This window comes from Pleurodeles waltl, chromosome 3_1 (genome assembly GCF_031143425.1).
Source record: "Pleurodeles waltl isolate 20211129_DDA chromosome 3_1, aPleWal1.hap1.20221129, whole genome shotgun sequence".
In the NCBI taxonomy this organism is placed as follows: domain Eukaryota; kingdom Metazoa; phylum Chordata; class Amphibia; order Caudata; family Salamandridae; genus Pleurodeles; species Pleurodeles waltl.
In genome coordinates this window covers 1,607,232,433-1,607,251,972 of record NC_090440.1, presented here as the reverse complement: position 1 = coordinate 1,607,251,972, position 19,540 = coordinate 1,607,232,433, and the positions used below count along the sequence as shown (strand labels likewise).

Sequence of the window (19,540 nt, the reverse complement as noted above, 5' to 3'; positions counted from 1 at the left end):
CCTTCCCCTCAGTCACACTAATAATGACTTCTGAAGAAGAGTGCCATGAATTTTGAATGTTTCTTTGATTGAAACAGTTGATACACTTATTTTGTTGTCTATCCTTTATTGTAAAGTAGTGGTTGCTGTGACCATGCATATCATGCACCTGCACAGATCTCCAGGATCTGTTCTCTTCAAAATGAAATTACAGCGCATTGATTCTGTTTATTTTAAACCATTTGACATGTCAACCAGAGGTACTAAATACTTTCACTAGACCCTGATGCCTGAGCAACATAAACAAACAATTTTTTGTCAAGGCCCACCTTCTCCAGTTTCTTGGTTTTTATGTGTGGTTTACAAGAGTGAACCACCTACAGGATTGGGCCATTTGCAAAGGGATGCTGTGGGAAAAATGGAATGATATATTGTGTTCTAACCAGTTTTACAAATCTTGCCCAATGGAATAGCATTTGTGAGAACTACTGCTTGTTGTGTGTTGATTTGCCATTTCCACCCTAGAGTCGATTGTCTTTTCTGTCTTTCCAGCAGGTAGACCTCTTTTAATCATGAAGCTTACTTTATGAGCATGGCCTACAAAGCATTCATCCAACAGTCAATCGATTGCCCATACAAGTACTATAGATCGACTAAGCTCGTCAAGTGTTGATTAACAATGCCATTAATTCTGAACAGATTTCTATCATTTCCCTTTTGGCTGTGGCCTTCGGGTACGACCAACTGGCCGCTATTAAGTCCATGAGGACGTTGAGGGCACTGAGGCCTCTGCGAGCATTATCAAGATTTGAAGGCATGAGGGTAAGGCCAATACAAATATTGGCAAACAGTACACATTCACCTATATTCTTTTTTGTAGGTTCCTTTTAATTGTGTGGCTTAGTTTTCCTTCAAAGTCAACTGGACCTTCAACAAAATATGTGAGAGGGTAAGGCTTTTATGCTCGCTTGTGCCACAGGTTTTCATCAACACATGTTGTTTTTATATGTTTTCTTTCCTACCTTTACCCGCTTAACAAATTTCTCCTAGGTGTAGTAGTTCATGTCGGTGGATATGGTTGTGTCTCAGTTCTGCTTCTTCAAAGGCCCCTGGCACATACAATAATGCATCCAAATGTATGTATAGTAGGTTCAGAAGACAAATTAGAATTATTGCTTTTCTGTTTTTGTGTAGGTCTCTTTGGTTAGCTTAATAGCTAATGCCATGGGCTACTCAGAACTAGGTGCCATTAAATCACTTAGGACACTAAGAGCATTGAGACCTCTAAGAGCCCTGTCACGATTTGAAGGGATGAGGGTAAGACAAAATTAAAGCACCTGAAATAATGCATGCATTAAAAACATGCATGTGAAGTAAGCATAAGGAATGATAAATCCATGCAGAAATGCTGCAATGCCCTCTTACCTTCTGTCTATCAATAACAGATGTGAGGTAGGATGCTTCAGCACATTGCCTATATCCATATGCTATCACACATACCAGCTTTGCTCATTTAGAACACTGTAGCTTCTTCCATAGAAGAAATCTCCTTTTGTCATTAGATGCATGTGTATGCTGTCAATGTCTAACACATTTAGTAGCAAAAAAGTAAACGTGAACTGATTCCATATAAAGATACTGTAATGTGTGTTACTAAAAATATATATATTCCAATTGACATGTTAATTATTTATAGTTTATATTAAGACCTTGTTTTATCCAATAACAATAACCTGATGGCTACAGGTTAGAAGTAGGTGGAGTATATGATAGGATTTGTTTCATTCATCTGATGACTGACATACAAGAAAGTATTTATTGCAATTGTACAAGGATGTGCTTGCCCCTCTTATTTTATCAGTGTTGTTTGCTCTTTACCCTAGAATTTGATCACAGTGACAAAATACCTATAATTAGCATGATTTAATCATTTTCAACTCATGTCAGAGTAGGCAAATATTTTCACCCAGTCCATTTTGGGCAAGGAAGGATGCACTGTGACACTGTAATGCACTGTAACACAACTAAGATAACATAGGAAGTGTGTTTTCCTTCTCTCTCACATGGGTAGCCCAGTCTAAAATGGGATCATATGGATTCTGTCTTTCGAAAGACATTGAATATTCATGCTCTTTTTTTTGGTATATTCGAATTTAGAAATGTGCATTTTGGATCTTGCAGCTTGAAAACTCTCTAGGCAGTTGCCATTGCTGAACTGATCCCAATAAGCAGGAGTTAGTTGCACTGAAAGCCATATTTCAGCCAGAGCTTGTGCACAAAGTGTATTCCTTACATATTGCACTGAACAATTGTACAGCAAAGTGAATACATCTTTATTTATTTAAAATCATACTGTAAGAGGATTTGACACATGTAGCCCCCTGTTTAATGAATGGGGGAAGGAAAACAATCAGATGAAAAAGCACTTGAAAGGTCCATGAAAGTGACATTAAAAGAAAATGAACTCTCTTAGAGTTGCATGAGATAACTGTATCTTGTGATACATAGTCTCATTTTAGTACACCTTAATCACAGCATGTTTGCTACAACTCATATTCCAGATAAGTTTCTTTCCATTAAAATGTAAATATATACCTATAGTTCTTTGAAATGTATTTTAGTTGTGTAAAAAGATAATTGCAATCAAGTTTACATATCTCAGAAACACATAGGGAAGTAAATGTTATATATGTTTTAGATATATTCAAATATGGGTGCAGTGGACTGGTATCAGCAATAGTTCTGTAACAACAAAATTCATTTGATGAAGCCCATAAAATAAAAAATAAAAAACATTGTGTTGTAACTTGTATGTCAGTCTCAGATGATATAGGTCACCCCTTAAACCATGTATGTGTTTTTAAATTATATTTAATGTTTTGGCAGTTTATTGTTTAATGCCTTTAAGTATTATTGCTATGTATCAGTTGTGGCTAACAATTGTAGTGATCGTTTTATACATAGGTCAGGAGATTTCAGAAAGTATATGTTCAGAGGAAATTGGAGCACAGAGCAACCACAAGCTAAAATCAGATTTACTTTTTGGTTGGTTGCCTTTGAAATCTGTCTTGGTGGCATATAAAATACCTCCAAGAGTATAATAATATTTCAAATAAAATGAACTTAGTTAATTAAAACCAAATTTAAAATTACTCCATAAATGATATGCCTAGTTTCCTTAGTACTCCTTATGGTACACTTTAGAATCAGTGATTCATCTGCAGGATAAACTGAATGCACTAAAATGTCTGCATTGATTTAACAAGTGATATAACAAATAAACCAATTATTAATGCATGTATTAGTGTACAAAAGCACTTGAAGCATGACACATAGTGCTTGATTACTATATAGCAAAATAAATATGCAGATATCAACTTTAAACACTTCTTAAAGTTGCATTTTTGATTTGCATGCTCTGAGCACATATGTGGCTGACTGCTTTAAATTTTACCTGCATTTGAAATTTCCAATGCATACTAACTACACACCATTGCTGTTCAGCTTTTATGTTAAATTACATGTCATACTGTTTTGCAGATTAAATTTATTTTTGTATATATTGGATGATTATTTGTACAATTGTGTAGGGCTGACAGTAATTTCTACTGCCTGGTTGAGCAGGTTAGATACCAGATTTCAAAACATATTTGCTATTTATTAATTCAATCAACTAAAAAATATAATTATTTTATTTTGTGGGATATGGTTACTTAAATTTGTGGCAGAGGGAGGGGGTTTACTTCACTTTTTCATACATTCATTAATCCATTTCCATGCTCCTAAACAAAATATCTCTTTTAAAATATTTGTAGACTAAACTGTTTCATATTTTTAAACCTTAGACGGTTATATATGCCCTAATAAGGAAGGAAAATTATTTCTGTTAAAATTAATGATTATATTAACTGGCATTTTATTTAGTTTTACTGAACCATTTGCAAAAATTGCTGTATGGTGAATATTCAGAAACATGGATTTAATACAAGCAGCTATAAAAACAGTGAAGAATGAGGTGCTCTTCATTTTCATTGCCCAAATTACTTACGTGGTTCAGTATTTAACCTACTTGCAATGATCGACTTGTATTAATTTATTTAAGCAGTGTTACCCTTATGTGGGCAATAAATGTTTCAAGGTATATGAAGAAATTCACACGAAAGCTGGGAGGGGAAGGGATATTTGAACCCATTAGAATACAGTCAAATTGTATGTACATTACTCTTTCCCTCTGTAGATGCATTTGTTTAGTTCAGACTAGATGAGACAAACACTTTACAGAGCTTGCATACAACCATAAGAATGTAAAATGATACCATATGTGTTAATGCAAGTATGGCTGCTTCCTTCATGTAATCCTAACATAAAATATTTCAGTACAAATAAAAATATATTTAGAAGATTAAATGGAATAGCACAGATTGTAAAGCTATTTGCAAAAATATAAGCATTGTTGTCAATATACATTATTGATTTCAGTGGATATTGGAAGCATTAATATTGGTAGAACATACCCAAATACTTAATATTCTCCAGCCATACTCCACACATGTAGATGCAGATTGTATAATAAATTCAATAAAGTCACTTCATTATCTGACCTTGGCAGCTCGCACAAAAACAATGCACAAGTACCATAGCCCATCATAATGATAACCAAAAAGAAGCAAGGGCGGTATGCAAATAGTAAGATATGGTCGCACCGGCTATGACGCTGCACGTAGATTACACAGAAAGGCAACTGAAGAATACAAATCACAATCAAAACTTGTTTAGCAGTTATTTGAAATAGTATAGATGATGCCAATTCATGTGAGAACCCATCTCCGGCATCCACATATTTTGGGATTGATTACTACTCAGTGGTGTGGTACACTGCTTCCCCGATCAGAACTGGCCTATAAATCCTGCACTTTAGATTACTGTATGGGGAAACACAGGTTTCAATTTTACTAGCAGGAAATCCCAGCTGGCAAAATCATCTTTTTCATTCTATTGTGTCTCTGTCTTTGAGGGACTTTGAAATATCATTTCAGAAGAGGTTGCAGGCTGGCTTGTTTTCTTTCCACATAATATGACATGCACATGCTCTTTGTACATATGATCAAATATCAACTCCCACTCTCACCTCTCAGAATAAGCTGTGATTGGCAGATGAAATAATAGCCCTGAACCTCTCCTGGACATGCTGTCTAAATTAAATATCTTTAGTGGTTATGTTCAACAGCAGCAATTGCTTAATTTATTTTTTATAATTTTGCTAGTCACAAATCCTTTATGAATCAGTTCCCTTAAGGAATTTTTATCGTTTCAATTAGACAAATAAGGAAGTCAGACATTTTAAAAAATACAGTTTTTTTGTACAGGTGACCTTGAGACATTCTTGCTTTCCTAGAGCAAAGTGGCAATTACATGCTTTTATGTCCAAAAATCCATACAAAAAAGTATCTGCCATCAATAGACTTCCCTCCCATTATCACTATCGCCCTATCAGTTTCATCATTGGAGAAATAAAATCATATTGACAAAGTCCCTTCAGTATCCTGATCAGAGGACCTCATATAATCAAATTAAAGACTAACACATGAATTCTTTCTCTTAGCTTCCGGTAATGCAAATCTAGCACATGACTTTATCTTTCAGAGGGTTTTTGGCATAGGCAATAACAAGAAAAAATGTAAAACATAAGAAAAATAATGCTCCAGAGCAAAATTGAAAGAAAATAATAAAAATACAATAACTAAACAATACGATGTTTTTGTGATGCAAGTAGGCCTATCTTGTTTAAGGCATTACAGAACTTTACCATAGAGTTAAATAGTATCCTCTCTTTGACTTGGAGCCAATGGAGTTCTTTCAATGCTCCAGAGGATGAGTCATATCAGGATTTGCTCAATGGCAGTTTTGCGGCTATCCTTGTACTCAATATAGCCTTCTTGTCAGGTGGTCCCATGGAGAAGAGCATTACACTAATCGATTCTACCTAGAATCATGCACTGGACCACTAGCTTCCTTGTAGGTTGGAGTAATAGCACAACAATCTCCCTAAGCCAAAACTTGTTCTTCACTACCTTGCTAGCACAGTTCAAGGTGACCCTGAGTATGTGTATATGTTGGGGACTAACCAGTAAACAACAACCTCCCTCTTATATATAGCCACTCACTCATGAGTCACTTCAGCCTCCCACTTTTATATTGCCACTCACTTGTAAGTCACAGAGATACACATAACATACCACTACAAAAAGAAAACTCTACTTATTATTTACCCTGCCATGTTTCCGTCCTGAAAATGTCATGCACCTAGAGGAGCATCATACACACTTCCAGAGGATCTTTGTAGAACCATTCCACTATAACATTTAGCTTTAACTATAACCATTATTTAACAAGTCCATTTTGCACTGGATAGGCACTGTAACATGGTGGCTCCATTTGAAAGCAGAGCCCCTTATTCAAATAGCAAACGCTAGTAGGGTTCAACTTAAAACTCATTAGCTAGTGTATGTGTTTGAATGAGGGTGTGGTTACTTGAAGGAGAATGGTGTCTTAGTTTCTCATAAAGCCTGAAGTAGTTGATGAAACTGAGATTTCTAGGAATCAACATTTTAAAATCTGAGATTTGAAAATGACTGTGACACCAAATAAATGAAACACAACAGGCCATATTTTTGGCAGAGAAATGGAATAAAAGAGGAATCTTTCTTGCTCAATGAGCGCTGAATATAACAGTAACGTCTAATTACGTTATTTAAAAGAAGTGTTAATTCCTTTAGCTGAATCAATTTACACTAAAACATAAGAATTCATCTGTATTTTCTCTTTTCTTGGCAGCCATCTTTGATCAGTCAGTCCTCAGTCATGAACCATTCTTTGCAGATTGTGCTCTACAGTTTTTCAATTGATTTTATTTATATTTATAAATTAACAGGTATCTCTTTTTTATAGTCCACACACTGTACAGTCTGACTACATTATACCAGGTTTTTCTTTTGTGTTTTTCTTTAAATCTTCCTCCTATTTTCCATCTAGATATTTTAGTCACCTCATTATTTGTGCTTCTTCATTTCATCTGTGCTTTGCTTCAACTCTTTAAGTGGGTAGATTGTGATACTTTGTCCACCTACATTTAGTGTAACTAGTTTTGATGTTGAAAAATGGTTGTAACTTTCATTGATTCTATACTTATATACTTCTTTTCTGCCATTTTTTGCATTAGGTGGTTGTGAATGCCCTTGTAGGAGCAATCCCATCCATTATGAACGTTCTTCTGGTGTGTCTCATATTTTGGCTAATTTTCAGTATCATGGGAGTAAACATGTTCTCTGGCAAGTACTATCACTGTGTGAACACCACGACAGACGAAATGTTCCTAGAAACTGAAGTCAATAATAAGTCTGAATGTGAGGCCCTCATATACCAGAATAAGTCAGCTCGATGGAGAAATGTCAAAGTGAACTTTGATAATGTAGGATTTGGATATCTTGCTTTGCTTCAGGTGGTAAGTAATTGTCAATATACAGTATGTCACATTACAAACAATACTGATTTATTAACTTGTCCTCCTGCTTTAAACATGTGTTCAGACAGGTCACGTTTTAGGTGTCTTTATCCAGGCAATATTTTTCATCATTTGTGGAGTTGCACAGTAAAGCAATATACACTTACTGCCATACACTAGCACTCTCTTCTGATTTCTAAAACATACATTTGTCCTCTGAAGAGATGCTCTAGATGGGCCTCCCTTTACTTGATAATGTTTATTTTTCACTCTATCTCAGTTGCCTTTTTCCTCATCTGCTGAAAAAATCCACCTTTAAGTGCTAAAAGTATATCTGTGTATTTCTATGTTATGTATGTGAATGTCCAATATTCGATGTACCACCATCCTGAAATAATATTTGCCTTTCCAGTTGGAGTGATGCAGGACCAACGTTTATAACAGGATGTGGTGTTCTGATGTACAATATTATTTCTAACATTATGTTGTAAATGTTAATGATCTATGTAATGATCCCTCTCTGCACCTGTTTAGAGGTGCTAGAAGGCATGCACCTGTTTCCTTTTAAACTGTGCTGTCTGCAGCATATACCCTAAGGTTGAGGTTTGTGATGCATCCTGTAAATTCTGACAATGCAGGGTGTGGCATTTGTCAGGTGCTGTAAATACCACTGGTCCAAAGTTTTCTGTATGGAAATAAGAAATTACATTCAGATTTTGGTGTTTCAGGCACCAAATGTGCATGCAACTAAACATACTGCATGGTTTTGCCTGGTAACTTTTGGCCAATTTTACTTGTTGATAGCCAGCACTGGATAATTGAGGGTTATATCCACAAATACCAGAATTGCTATCCCTACGCAAATATGGATTTGTGGAAGGATCACAATTTAACAGCCCACGTGAAATCAGGGCCTCACTTAATGAACTGCAGAAAATGAAATTCGAAATTAAACAGCTGACAATTATATTAGGCATCTCAGTTTTAATGAAAACAGTCCCTGGGCCACTTTTTGTTCTGTGCATGTGCACAGAATGATTTGAAAAGATCGAATTTCTTTCACTCACAGTTACATTTTTATTGGCTTGCATTTTATTAACAATGGGTGCAGAGGAGACCTCAGCCTAGGGCCGCATTCTGCTTTCTGGAGTCATTTGAATTTGCTATTAAAGTTATTTGTGGTGATATATGCACCTGACATAGTAATACCAATACTAATAATTACAATAATAATAATATAAAAAATAATAATACTCCTGTACAACTACTACTACTATGACTACTACTGCTACTACTACTAATAATAATAATAATCACCATCATTATCATCATCCTTACAATAATTATAATCATGTTTTAGATAGCTCTTCATGCTGCATCTTTATCATTTTAAGTGTTGTAAATACAAATTTAACCATTACTCTAATTATGTTACAATTCCCTTACTTTCAGGACAATGGACACAAAATAGCATGTGCATCACACTTATCTCAAAGTCTTCCTAATACACTATAAACATTGTTTTCTCAAGGTTATACATTTCTAAGTCTTCATTGCATAAATATTTTTTGTATGCAGAGGTGCATTCACCAACTAAGGTTGTGAGGCCTATTCACAAAAGTATTTTATATGTAAAGTAATACCTCTTTAGTAGTACTCCAGTAGTAGTCTTTTATGTACACCTGTATGCCTTTGTGAATTGGTACCAAAACACTTAAAGGTGTTGTAGAATGTGAATATTCAGGGAAAAGGAATATACAATTAGTGAAAATAGAAAGGGCTGTGTCCTCTTTGAACATTTACCGATAGGGAGCTGGACCTTCTGCGGCCAAATCACAAAGGCACAGAAGAGTATGGAAAAGAGTTCTCATTTGTAATTTATTCCCATGCTCACAAATGGCTTTGTGAATCAGCCCCTATGTGTTTAGCCATAGGAAACTATTTGACAGAAAACTGTTTTATGCAAATACAAACATAATTTTTTTTCATTCCAAACATGTCAGTATTGGTCATGCTGCTGGGCCACAAGCCCGGCACATCCAATAGTAGATAAAAAAGAGATCAGAAAAGAAAGGTGGTGACTATTCTGTAGAAGGTATAAAATTGATTACATTGGTATATGGAAATTCATGGAGGAGCGGTCTTAGAGTGGAAGCTGAACTAAAAACATAATCATGATTTCTGATTCGCTTTGAAGAGCAACTGAACTTTCAAGGATCTTTTCTTCAGCCACAGCTCAAACTAGGGACTGAACAAGAACAACAAAAAGTATTACTTCAAACTGATTAAGCCCTCTCACATATTGTCTAACTCAGTTATCTGCACATAGCAATACAGTATTCATAAACGTAGGTAACAAGTTTAAGCATGGCTGTAAGTCAATGGTTGTGAGGCTAGGTAAAACACTTTAAATACATAAACACACATACAAACATTATACAAACTTCAGTTCTTGCTGATTTGATGCCAAAGGACAATACCAGAAACAGAATGTTCAGATTTACTTCTGCGGACTGAAAGAACTGATTATGCCTCTGAAGGGTTAGAATACTCAAGTATGGTTGTGTAGGTCTACAGAAGCAAATACTTTTGTTTAGAAGGACCAAGGTGATGACATTCTACAGAACATAATGGGGTAAAAGTGAATGTCTCATCCAGTAGAAGTTACTGGCAAGCCATAATTCTGTGCCTGTCAAATCTGTATAGTATCTCACATTGATTCCCTCTTCAGAGGTTCTCTGGGCCAGTAAGTGATCAGAATACCTGGTTCTGAATGTAATACATCTATATTCCCTGTATTTACAATGAGCACAATGCAATATTCCAAAACAGATCCTTTCCTTCCCTAGAAACAACTTATGGGACCACACCCTGGAGCAGCCCTCAAACTGGCATAGTCATTCATGCTTATTTGGGGAGATTAGGGGCCACATGTACGAACTTCAGGTATTGCAACTTGCAAATTGCGAGTCATAGTGACTCGCAATTTGCGGGTCGCAAAACCAGATGTACAACAGTGTCAATTACACTGTTTGAGATTCCCAATGGGGTCACAAATGACCAACCTCATGAATATTCATGAGGTAGGTCGCAATTTGCAACCCCATTGGGATGGCCGCCTCACAGGGATGGTGACCTGCTGGAGACAGAAGACCACCATGTCTGTGACTGCTTTTCCATAAAGGAAAACGAGATGCATTTCAAAAACAAAAAATGAAAAGTTTTCTTTTCATTTTTGCAGAACAGGCAGGTCCATAGTACCACTGGCTGCTCTGAAAAAGTATTTTTGATGCCATTCACAAAGGGAAATGGGTCTCATGGGGACCCCTTCTCGTTTGCGAATGGGTTAGCCCCAGTTTGAAACTGGTGCTAACTGCTATTGTTTTGCGACCTCACTCGCAGTCACAAAACAATCATACATGGAACAGCAACTCGCAATTAGGAAGGGAACACCCCTTCCTAATTGCGACTCGCAAACCCTTTTTGCGATTCGGTAAATAGATCACTGAATCTCAAAAATGGGTCTGTACATCCCACATAGCATTTTCCACGTCGCAAACGACCCAATTTGCCGTTTGTGAAATGGAAAATGCTTCGTACATCTGGCCCTGGATGAGGAACTTCCAGATATGGAAATGAAAGGTGCCTTTTTCTTTAAGACTGCCCTCATCATTAGTGATTTTTAGAATATAACCAAAGACCAAAAAATCTGTAAAAATCTACTGTTTACATTTATCATAAAGAAGCAGAGCTTAGTTTCTGTTGAGGAAAGCCATAGTGGCCAGATCCCTAAGTTTTGATCCAAAAAGTTTTCAACTAGAAAATGTGAGTTTGAGATAAATATTCTTCAGAGAAACTTTGTCTTCCAGCCTGTTATCCAGTGTATCTCTCTGCCAGTATAGCAGCACCAGAAATGATGGCATGAAAACGGATCTGATTATAAATGAAAGTTGAATAACAATAAAAAGTAGTCAGGGGGATATTTTTGAATAATTTATTATGAATCGATATAGGTTACGAATCACAAGTGACTAAGGGCCAGATGTAGGAAGCCTTTTGCGCCTCGCAAACGGCGAAAAACGCAGTTTGCGAGGCGCAAAAGGCCTTACGCGATGCAGAGTCACATTTTGCGAGTCGGTACCGACTCGCAAAATGTGATTCCGACTCGCAAATAGGAAGGGGTGTTCCCTTCCTATTTGCGACAGCATCGCGATGTTGAGTTGCTTTGTGATCGCAAAAGTGGTCGCAAACCAACTCGCAGTTACCATCCACTTGAAGTGGATGGTAACTCATTCGCAAAAGGGAAGGGGTCCCGATGGGACCCCTTCCCCTTTGTGAATGACACAAAAAAGTATTTTTCAGAGCAGGCAGTAGTCCTATGGACCACTGCCTACTCTGAAAAACCCGAAACTAAATGGTTTCGGTATTTTTTCTTTTTGCAGTTCGTTTTCCTTTAAGGAAAACGGGCTGCAAAAAGAAAAGAAAAAAACTGCTTTATTTAAAAGCAGTAACAGACATGGGGGTCGGCTGTCTCCAGCAGGCCACCATCCCTGTGAGTGCCTAGACTCGCTATGGGGTCGCAAACTGCGACCCACCTCATTAATATTCATGAAGTGAGTCTTTGCGACCCCATAGTGAGTCGCAGAAGGTGTCTGAGACACCTTTCTGCATTTCATTTTGCGAGTTGCAAATTGTGAGTCGCTAGTACTCGCAATTTGCAACTCGCAAAATGAAACCTACCCACATCTGGCCCTAAGAGTCTCATTATAAGTCTGGGGGTCGGAAAAGCCGGCCGCTGGACTCGCGGTGAGGAGACCATCGTGGAGCTGACAGTTTCCCCACCAGACCCATTTCAAGATTTCCAGTGGGCTGAATGTCAGAAACCAAGGTTTGCACTGGCCAGCCCAGTGGAACCTGTATGACGGCATTGGTCTCGGCTCCACATGGAGCCAAGGCCAACATTGTTGTACAGGGGGGCCTCCAGGACCATCGGAATGCACACTGTCTGCTTTGCAGGCAGTATTCATTCCGATGGTGCTGAGCAGAGGGGACACTGCACTGCCCAAGCCATAGTCCCCAAAAACATACAATGAGGCAATATTCAACCTACCGTTAAATTTCCAACTCTGCTAAGTTAGATTTTACCAGCTGAGATAAATATCACAGAAGTTACAGGCCACTCATAATGTGGGCCTTAAAGAGGTCTTTAGGTTAGCCCCTTGCTCATGACTGGATGGCTGTGCTGTTTATCTCAATTGTCTGCTCTTGAGTTGATGTTTTCCCTCCATTCCTGTGTTTGTCCAGTCTAGGAGCATTTCAGCCTCACAATGGTATGAATGCATAACTTCTGTGCGTCCCCCAGCATTCTTGAGGGCACTCTTTTTCATTAACTCTGAGCCATTCATGAAAGTTTGTGTTTCTTTGTTCTATGTCCTTTTTACCCTTTCCTGTTTTCCTCTTAATCGTACTTCCTCTCCTCCACTTTATTTTTGCTCCCCTCACCCCAAATGTGTCCCACTCAACTCCCCCTGTCAAACTTTTTTTTAATTTTACTTTTTCTGTTTTTATGAAGGCAAGGCAGCTGCAATGGACTGCTGGGCCACTCCACACTTTGTGTGCTCTTCTCTTTGAGTTCACACAACTGTCCCCATTCCCTCATGGTACCCACCCCCTCCATATCCCTCTCCTCATGTTATTTATTTATTATTATTATTGTTGTTTTTATTATTGTTATTTGCATTATTATGTCTACTAACTCCCAAGAAGCTGCAAACTGATGCTACAGTAGTTGGTGTCTTTTCAAGTTATACATGTGTTTTTTTTCCCCTTTTTTCATGTCTGCTGTTAGACCTGGCTGCTTTTCGGCATGTCTCCCCTGTCTTTTTGCCTTCTGACCTCCTGTTTTTATGGTATAGTGGACTCTGTTTTAGCTGGCTTATTGTCTCTGCGCACTTTATCACTTCAGATCAGTGCTAAAGTGCAGGTGCTCCCTATGTAAATTGTATTGGTGATTGGGTAATCCATGATTGGCATATATGATTTACTGGTAAGTCCCTAGTACAGTGCACTAGAGGAGCCAGGGCCTGTAAATCAAATGCTACTTGTGGACATGCAGCACTAGTTGTGCCACCCACATTAGTAGCCCTGTTATCATAACTCAGACCTGCCACTGCAGTGTCTGTGTGTGCAGTTTTAAACTGCCAATTCGACTTGGCAAGTGTATCCACTTGCCATGCCCAAACCTTCCCTTTTCGTACACGCAAGGCACCCCTAAAGTAGGCCCTAGGTAACCCCATGGCCAGGGTGCGGGGCATTTAAAGGGTAGGACATGTAATGGTGTGAAATACTGCCCAATTTTGGTTTTCATTGTAGCAAGGCCTATCTCCCTCATAGGTTAACATGGCGCTGCCTTTAAATAACTTTAAAGTGCATATTCCCTTTGAGGGCAGAACATCAATGTGCCAAGCTTGGTGACAATCTTGGAATGGGTTTTTCTTTAATAGAAAACTCATTACAGGAAAGCAGTTCATGCATATGCTTATGTTTTGGTGCAGTTACAGGCATGTGCAAGTGATTTTTTTTAAAGCATTGTCAAAGCAAAAAGCTCAGCCTAATAGAGGTAAGACATATTGACTATGCCGATGATTGTTGTAAAAATGCTCATGACAGGGAACATCATAAGGCTGTTATTCTAGACCAGTGCACTTTTCAATCAGGTTAAGATTTGCTTTATATAAAGAGATGAAGCACTGTGGAATTCAAAGATTTAAATGTATTTATTAATAACCCAGTAATCATGAACATGATAAATGTCTTCTGCTGATGAGTGCGGTTTTGGTTTGAGTAACATTACAATAATTCCCCATAAGAAATTGTGCTGGATCAAAAGCAATTGATAAAATATCCAAACAGCTGTTTAGGGGTCCTCGCTGGATGGAGCTCCCCCTCTCCTACACTTATGACTCTCTAGTTGACCGTGATACAGTTGTGGGGGCTCCAGCCCTGACGTACCAACTGCTCAACTTCACTAACAGTAAACCTAGACTGGTACAATGCAAGCTGGCAGCTCAGCAGACACAAATCAAAATAAACAAATGCATAGCCTTAATGTCAGGTGCTGGCAGGACAACTTGACAGATGGGGCAGCCTGTCCAGCTCCCTGAGGCAGCTGACTCCAATACCACCTTCCATGCAACCCAGGCCTCAAGAGGGGCCCACGTACCAAAAACTGGGGAGGTCAGAAATGAGGTCTCACTGCTTTGCCATGACCTTTGGGGTGTGACTGAGCAAGATCACTGAAGCAAAAGTCTGCATCTCGGAGATGGAGGGCAAGGTGAAGGAACTCACAATCATGGTGTCCCGTCTCTCAAATATATCATGACTATGGAGAACCAGGTGGATGGTCCCAAAAAACAGTACTAGACAGTGCATCCTTCGCTTTGTGAACTTTCCTGAAGGGTTGAAGGGCTCCACTCCAGGGGCCATTTGTACTAAAGCATTTTCCCATAGACACAGAATGGGTAAAATCCTTTGGTACATCTGGCCCCAGAATCCTTCCTGAAACAATGGATTATATCCAGGGTTCCCACAGACCATCTGTCCACCTGCTACATACTTGAACAGGCCTATAGATCCCTAGCACAGAGGCCCCCTCGAGGGGCTACTCCACCCCCTTCTATATCAAAAATCCTTAATTATAAAGACAGAGACATGAACATGTGAGCGACAAGTTGAGTGGGGGATCTTGTCTTCCAATTATTATTATTATCATTATTATTATTCCAATTTACAAAGTGCATTGCTACCTCAAGGGGGCTTTGATGTGCTACCATAAATGGAAGGGGATAAATGTGGAAGGTTAAAAAATCCACATCATCAGGAATCCCTGAAGCGTTTGAAAATAATTGAAAAGCTGAATTGTGGCAGACAGGGAATTCCAGAGTTTGTGGCCAAGGTATGCAAAGAGCAATCACCTTGCCTCACCTTATTAATCCGAGGAACAAATGCATAATTCCAATTGCTAGATCAGAGAGCGCAATTAGGAAGATATGGCAACACCAACGACCTTAGCTATAGCCAACCAGAATTAGTCAAGGTTTTGTACATATAGCACCGTGCCTTAAACTGGACATGCTTGCCAATTGGGAGCCAACGTAGGTCTCAAAGATGGTGAGAGACTAGGGCGTGTTCAGGTAGATTGTAAAGTATCTCTGTCATCACATTCTGAATGACTTGTAATCTCCTAATTAAGGTTTTTGTCGCACCCACATAAAGAATGTTACCATAATCAGGTTTTTAAATAATCTGGCTTGCACAGCTGCCCTTTGGGATGAGGCAGGAAGGAGCCAAAGTATTTTCCTCAAACAACTAAGTATGCTGAAAGAAGAAGCTGCTACCTTAGTGATTTGCAGGTCCGTGGTAAACTTGTCATCGAGCAAGAAGGCTAGCTTCTTAACCACCTGAGCGTAAGAAAAGCCCCTAAGTTGATAGACCAGAAGTGAGGGGTCCCAGATTTGCCACTCATTGCCAATCAATAAAACTTCAGACTTGTTCCCGTTTAGCTTTGAAGAGTTGTTATTCTTCCAGGTCGCCACACTAGTAAGGCAATAATTAAGAGCAGCTGTACTGCGATCTTCATTAGAGGATAGGGATACAAAAACTTGTATATCACCCACTTATGAAAACAGCCCCTCACCCTGCGCCCTAACACCCGATACCCCAGCCCTGCAATCCACCCTGCCCAATCCCTTAAAAGTACCCCTCCCACCCGCCCGGAGCCCGAAAGTGCAGATCCAGCCCTTAAAACTACTCCTTCCCCTCCCCCGAGGCCTAAACCCTGCCCACTGCCAAATACAACCCCGACCCCAGCCTCCCCACCCGAGCCCTAAAACTGACCCCACCACTGAAAACTCCCTCTCCCCCCTGCCCTGAGTCCTAAAGCCCGGCCCCAGCCCTTAAAGCTACCCCGACCTGACCCCACACCCTGAGCCCTAAAACCCTGACCCCTGCCAAAAAGACTAACCCAAACCCCCAAACACGGCCACAGCCCCACTTACCAGGGTGCGTCAAGAGCTTCCTCTCCCGATCCTTCCTGTTCCTCCTCCCACCCATCCGCACTGCTAGATGGGTGTCTGCCTTAACCACGGGCAGATGCGGGGTTTGGCAAGCATCGTTCCACTTCAGTGGAAATGGCACGCATGGCTTAGCCCACATTGTAAAGGCTGTTTTCCTTCTCAGATAGACTGAAATCTGTTGATTGACATGCTTTTAAAAAATGTTAAAAACTGTGGCAACACTGAAATGGGCCAATTAGCCCTATTTGATATATCCAGGTTAGATTTCTTCATTAGTGGTACCACCAGCACATGTTTCCAAGGCTTAGGAACTAAGGGCCAGATTTACAAGGCCATTGCGTCCCTTAGCGCCACATTTGCGACAACAATTTTTCTGCAAATGGGACGCTAACAGGCCACTACCATAGCACAATATTAGCAAGGTGATGCAAACTAGGTTTGCGCCACCTTGTAAAGTCTTTGTGCCACATCATGCATGATATATGCATAATGTATGCAAAGGAGGGGTTCCCTCGTTAGAGGGTCGCTGAACACTGCAAGATTCCATTGTGCCATTTCTGGCATAATTTTTAAAGCCTGCTTAAAGCAGGCTTAGAATGAGGCTCCCATTGATTTCAGAAGGCTGTTTAACAATATACTGGATTAGAGTCATTTTTTTACACTAATCCAGTATAGCGTTACAATAAAGTAAAAAAAATGATGCTATAGCCCCTAACATGTGCCATGGTACACTGTATTTTAAACACAGCGCTACCTTGGTGGTGTTAGGGGATGGAAGGAGGCCCCAAAAAGTGGCACATCACTGGTGATGCACCACTTTCTTATAAATATGGCCCTAAACCCCTCGATATAGAAGAATTTAGATGATTTGTCACAATAGGAGAGTATAAAGGACCCATTTTACATATGATAGCAGGTGGCAGAGAGTCTAACGGTAAGCCTGATTTTATGGCGTTCAAAAGAGACAAAAACTTAGGGCCTGATTTAGATGTTGACAGAGAAAATACTCCATCACAAACATGAAGCATATCCTGTCCGCTGTATTATGATCCCCATAGGATATAATGGGATTGTAATACTGCGGATGGGTTATCCGTCATGTTTGTGATGGAGTATTCCCTCCACTAGCATCTAAAAAAGGCCCTTAGTGTTCCCAATAGCGGAAAAGGTCTCCATAGAACATGCAGAGGAAGTAAGAGAAGAGGCACCGGCTTTCCTATCTTGAGAGGGGGAAATAGAGGCATGTATATCGGCCCCTTTTTAAAAAAAATAATCTGCTAAATAATCACACTGTTTTTTGCAAAAGTGAGGGGCGCGGGGAAAGAGCAGCAGTATCAATTAAAGATCTGACAGTCTAAAGGAGCAGGTTAGGACAATTGTGTGCATGGATAATTTTATAAGAATACTAAGTGGCCCGTGCACTGTAACTGGTTCTATGATAATCCCTCCTGGCCAGCTTATACTTAATTTTATCCTCATAAAGGTAGTGTTTGTGCCAAGCCCCCACCAGGCGTTTACAACTCTGTTAGCCAAAGTGAGGAATGAGCAAACCGTGGAGGCGGGGGGGGATGGGATTTATAATTTCAGGTTTTGTTTGAGTAGAAGCACAGATTCAAGGGAAGGCTGCAACCAGTTGTCAATCGCACTGGAGACAGTATCCACAGTCCTGACCAACTCTGGCATAGTCTCTTGAAGGAGGGAACTGAAGGTCGCTGAAATTAATTTAGATCTATGTCTAGAGAAGGTCAAGGAAGCCAGAGTTTGCTCCATGTGGGTACCAATTGAATTTAGATTTGATAAAAAGTGAACAGAGCAGGTAAGTGGAAGAGGGGGGTTCTTCCGACGCAGTCCTATGATTAAAAATTCAATTTTTACTTCTAAACCCAGCAAAATACAAAGTGCTTCATGCCTCCAAATAATTTTTCTGTGACACTTAGGAGGCTGTCTAGGACCGGGCAAAGGAACAGTGATGCCACAGGAACAATCAGAACCTCCCCTGGGGCACTGTGCATGTCAAGACATGTTCTGGCTGGGCAGCATCACACAGGGGCCATAAGAGGTGGCACACAAAGCCCAGGAGGCAACACTACTGAGCTTCAGACAATGCTCTACATGGCCAGGTCCTGATCATCAATACACCAGCACCTTCAAGCAAGTCTCAATTCCCTCAACCTTATGACTGGGAGACCTCGATCGGCTTCAGGGCACCAGCATGAGGACATCATCTGACTCACATTGTGAGACTCAATTAAGACAATCGCTTAGTTTAGTTTGTGAGTTGACAGATGCTTATAGGAAGAAGTATGGGGAAAGGGGTGTTTGAGGGTTTTGCTACTATTGTTAGCTAGACTGGGCTTGTGCATCCTTAAGGATTTCATAGTGTTTGTCTTATACAAGTCGCCCACCTATTTCCAGGTTACCATACTGCTTCATTCACCCTTCACTGCCCACTTGTCAGGGCTTCAGGGACCAATATTCACCACACAACACTTTCCTCAGCAGTATGCAAGAGTTTACTTTCATGAATTGGAATATAAACGGCCTCAATAACTGTATTACACGTACCAATGTCCTGAGATTTGCCAAACGTCAGAGTCCAGCTTTTCTGTTCCTCCAGGAGACCCATTTGTTGGGAATAGCTGCCCACACCTAGCTTGTAATGGGTACGAAAGAGTCTTCACTCTGAATATGCAAGAGGGTTCCAGGAATCATGATCCTTATGCATAAAGCCTTCTCATTTGCCATATCACCAGTTTCACACAACCCCCTTAGTGAAGCTCCAGACCTGATACTAGGGCTACCTCTTGGACCTAACAATATAAGGGGGAACTTAAAAGATGTGGTGAACCCTGCAATAGACCCCACAGACCCCATGACTCATGGGGTGGTGCTAGAGGAAAACATAGGGCATGGTTCTGGGACTCTGTGTTTGTGCTGGTTCATCTTTTTGGACATGTTGACTGGTCCTTCATGGACACTGTACTCA

At 39.8% G+C, this 19,540-nt stretch overlaps 1 protein-coding gene across 3 annotated transcripts in view; it reads left to right on the top strand.

Annotated features, from left to right (window-relative positions):
* The window catches only part of LOC138285384 (sodium channel protein type 2 subunit alpha-like), a 696,215-nt gene that overhangs the window by 576,512 nt on the left and 100,163 nt on the right, over positions 1 to 19,540 (top strand). For 2 of the 3 annotated variants that reach the window (XM_069225252.1, XM_069225254.1), the window contains exons 21-22: positions 679 to 801; positions 7,199 to 7,480. In XM_069225252.1, coding sequence (XP_069081353.1) covers positions 679 to 801; positions 7,199 to 7,480 — 405 coding nt within the window. Of the gene's footprint in view, positions 1 to 678; positions 802 to 1,173; positions 1,297 to 7,198; positions 7,481 to 19,540 lie in introns of all 3 variants that reach the window. The other variant, XM_069225253.1, reaches the window with a different exon arrangement.